Here is a 1,892-nt window from a genome sequence, read left to right on the forward strand (position 1 = left end):
CGATAAAATAAGTACCAGCTGAACAGTGGGGTCGATGTAATCGACTTAGCCCCTCTCTCAAACCTACTGGCCTTGTGCTGAAATTCGAAACCAATTTAATCATTTATCATGCAATTCTGATACACTCGTTTTTTGTTTGTTTGTTTTTTGTGGGAGTAGAATAATACTGGCGACCGTTATAAATTGTTAACATAACTGTTCTAAATGGCAAAAATATTGTTTTTCAGACCTACATAAGAAAAACAATGATATTGCATTATTGAAAATGTCCAATCCGGTGCCAAGTAAAGATTTTCAACCGATTATTATTGGTCCACCAAATATTCCGAAAATAGGGGACATGTGCATGGCTATGGGATGGGGGTGTGATAAATATGGTAAGTAATTAGTTTCTATCTGTCAACTAATTTGCATATAATAACTTCAATTGTTTGATTAATAATCACACACTTCTGGGAGAAAAAAAACATTACCAAGATCGTAGGACAAGCGGTATCATTTATAACTGTATTTTTTCATTTCATTTCTTTAATTAGTTTTTCACAGTTCAAATCTAACGATTTGAAATGCAAAATATGTATTTATGTATACATGCAAAACGAGAGAAAGCAAAAAGTGGAAACTTAGAAAAGATCTTACATTTCATTGTGATCTGAAATGTAAGATCTTTCCTATCCCGATGACGGAGGCTCGATTTATCAATATTAATTGCTTCCAACTCGGCCACATAATGTTATGAACAACATCTACAAACATTATGATGGATCTCTGAGTCCCCAGAAACAGCAGTTGGACTTAAAACATTTTTCTTCTTCCCCTTCAATTTTCTCTCTCGTTTGTACTCTGTGTAAGTTGGGTCTGTTAATATAAGTATCTATATATTTATACTTAAATATTCTTTTCTACTCTAAGCACAAAGCCCGAAATTTTGGCGGAGGGGATCCAGTCGATTAGATCGACCCCAGCATGCAACTGATTCTTAATTTATCAACCCCGAAAGAATGAAAGGCAAAGTCGACCTCGATGGAATTTGAACTCAGAACGCAAAGACAGATGAAATGCTTCTAAACATTTCGCCCGGCGTGCTAACGTTTCTGCCAGCTCGCCATCTTATTTATACTTAAATATTCATCGTATGATGTCTCCACTTTTTGCTTTCTCTCGTTTTGCCTGTATACATAAAAACATCTTTTATATTTCATACCCAGAGTGTTAGATTTAATATATGTTTATCCGTCTAATTGCCTTCATATCTGCTCAACTTCAACCCTCTTATAGCCATTCTTTACTCCATGGAATTGATCCCTCATAAAGACATGGGACTAAGTGTCTTTCATACTGAGAATCTTTGGATTTCATCCGTTTACTCTGTGTGGGGGAGTGGGGAGGTGCATCTGTGTGTGTGTGTGTAAACTTTCTTCTAAATTGCGAATTAAAAAATTTCAAATATATTTTTTGATGTTTTGTGTGTTTATGTGATTAAAAACTAATTTTCAGAATGCATATGTTTCATAAATTATTTTAGGATAGTATCTTTCGTCAACTTCTTGTAAGATGTTACTGTTACTGTAATTCTGTTTACAACAGGTTGATATACTCGTGATAAAATATTGGCTACAGTACAATCGTGTATGAAACTGTGACCAATATATCGGCACATATTCAATGTAATTATAGTGGTTAATCTGGAGAAACATCGAATTAAAACGAGCTTTTGCTGAAGAGACACATGCAAATCTTAAGCTTGTTTGCACGTACAAAATCTAAGTTATTTTCTGAAACATCTACATGTCTTTTAGTTACTTTAATGCCTTGAAAACAACACTGTGTATATAGATAGACAGAGAGCGAGAGAGAAAGAGATAATAAATTATATATACATACATATATAT

General features: G+C 34.0%; 1 protein-coding gene across 1 annotated transcript in view; it reads left to right on the top strand.

Annotated features, from left to right (window-relative positions):
* The window catches only part of LOC106878390 (renal glandular kallikrein), a 6,865-nt gene that overhangs the window by 1,050 nt on the left and 3,923 nt on the right, over nt 1-1,892 (top strand). The window contains exon 2 of the mRNA XM_014927583.2: nt 228-377. Coding sequence (XP_014783069.1) covers nt 228-377 — 150 coding nt within the window. The remainder of the gene's footprint in view (nt 1-227; nt 378-1,892) is intronic.

This window comes from Octopus bimaculoides, chromosome 17, assembly GCF_001194135.2.
Source record: "Octopus bimaculoides isolate UCB-OBI-ISO-001 chromosome 17, ASM119413v2, whole genome shotgun sequence".
Taxonomy (NCBI): Eukaryota; Metazoa; Mollusca; class Cephalopoda; order Octopoda; family Octopodidae; genus Octopus; species Octopus bimaculoides.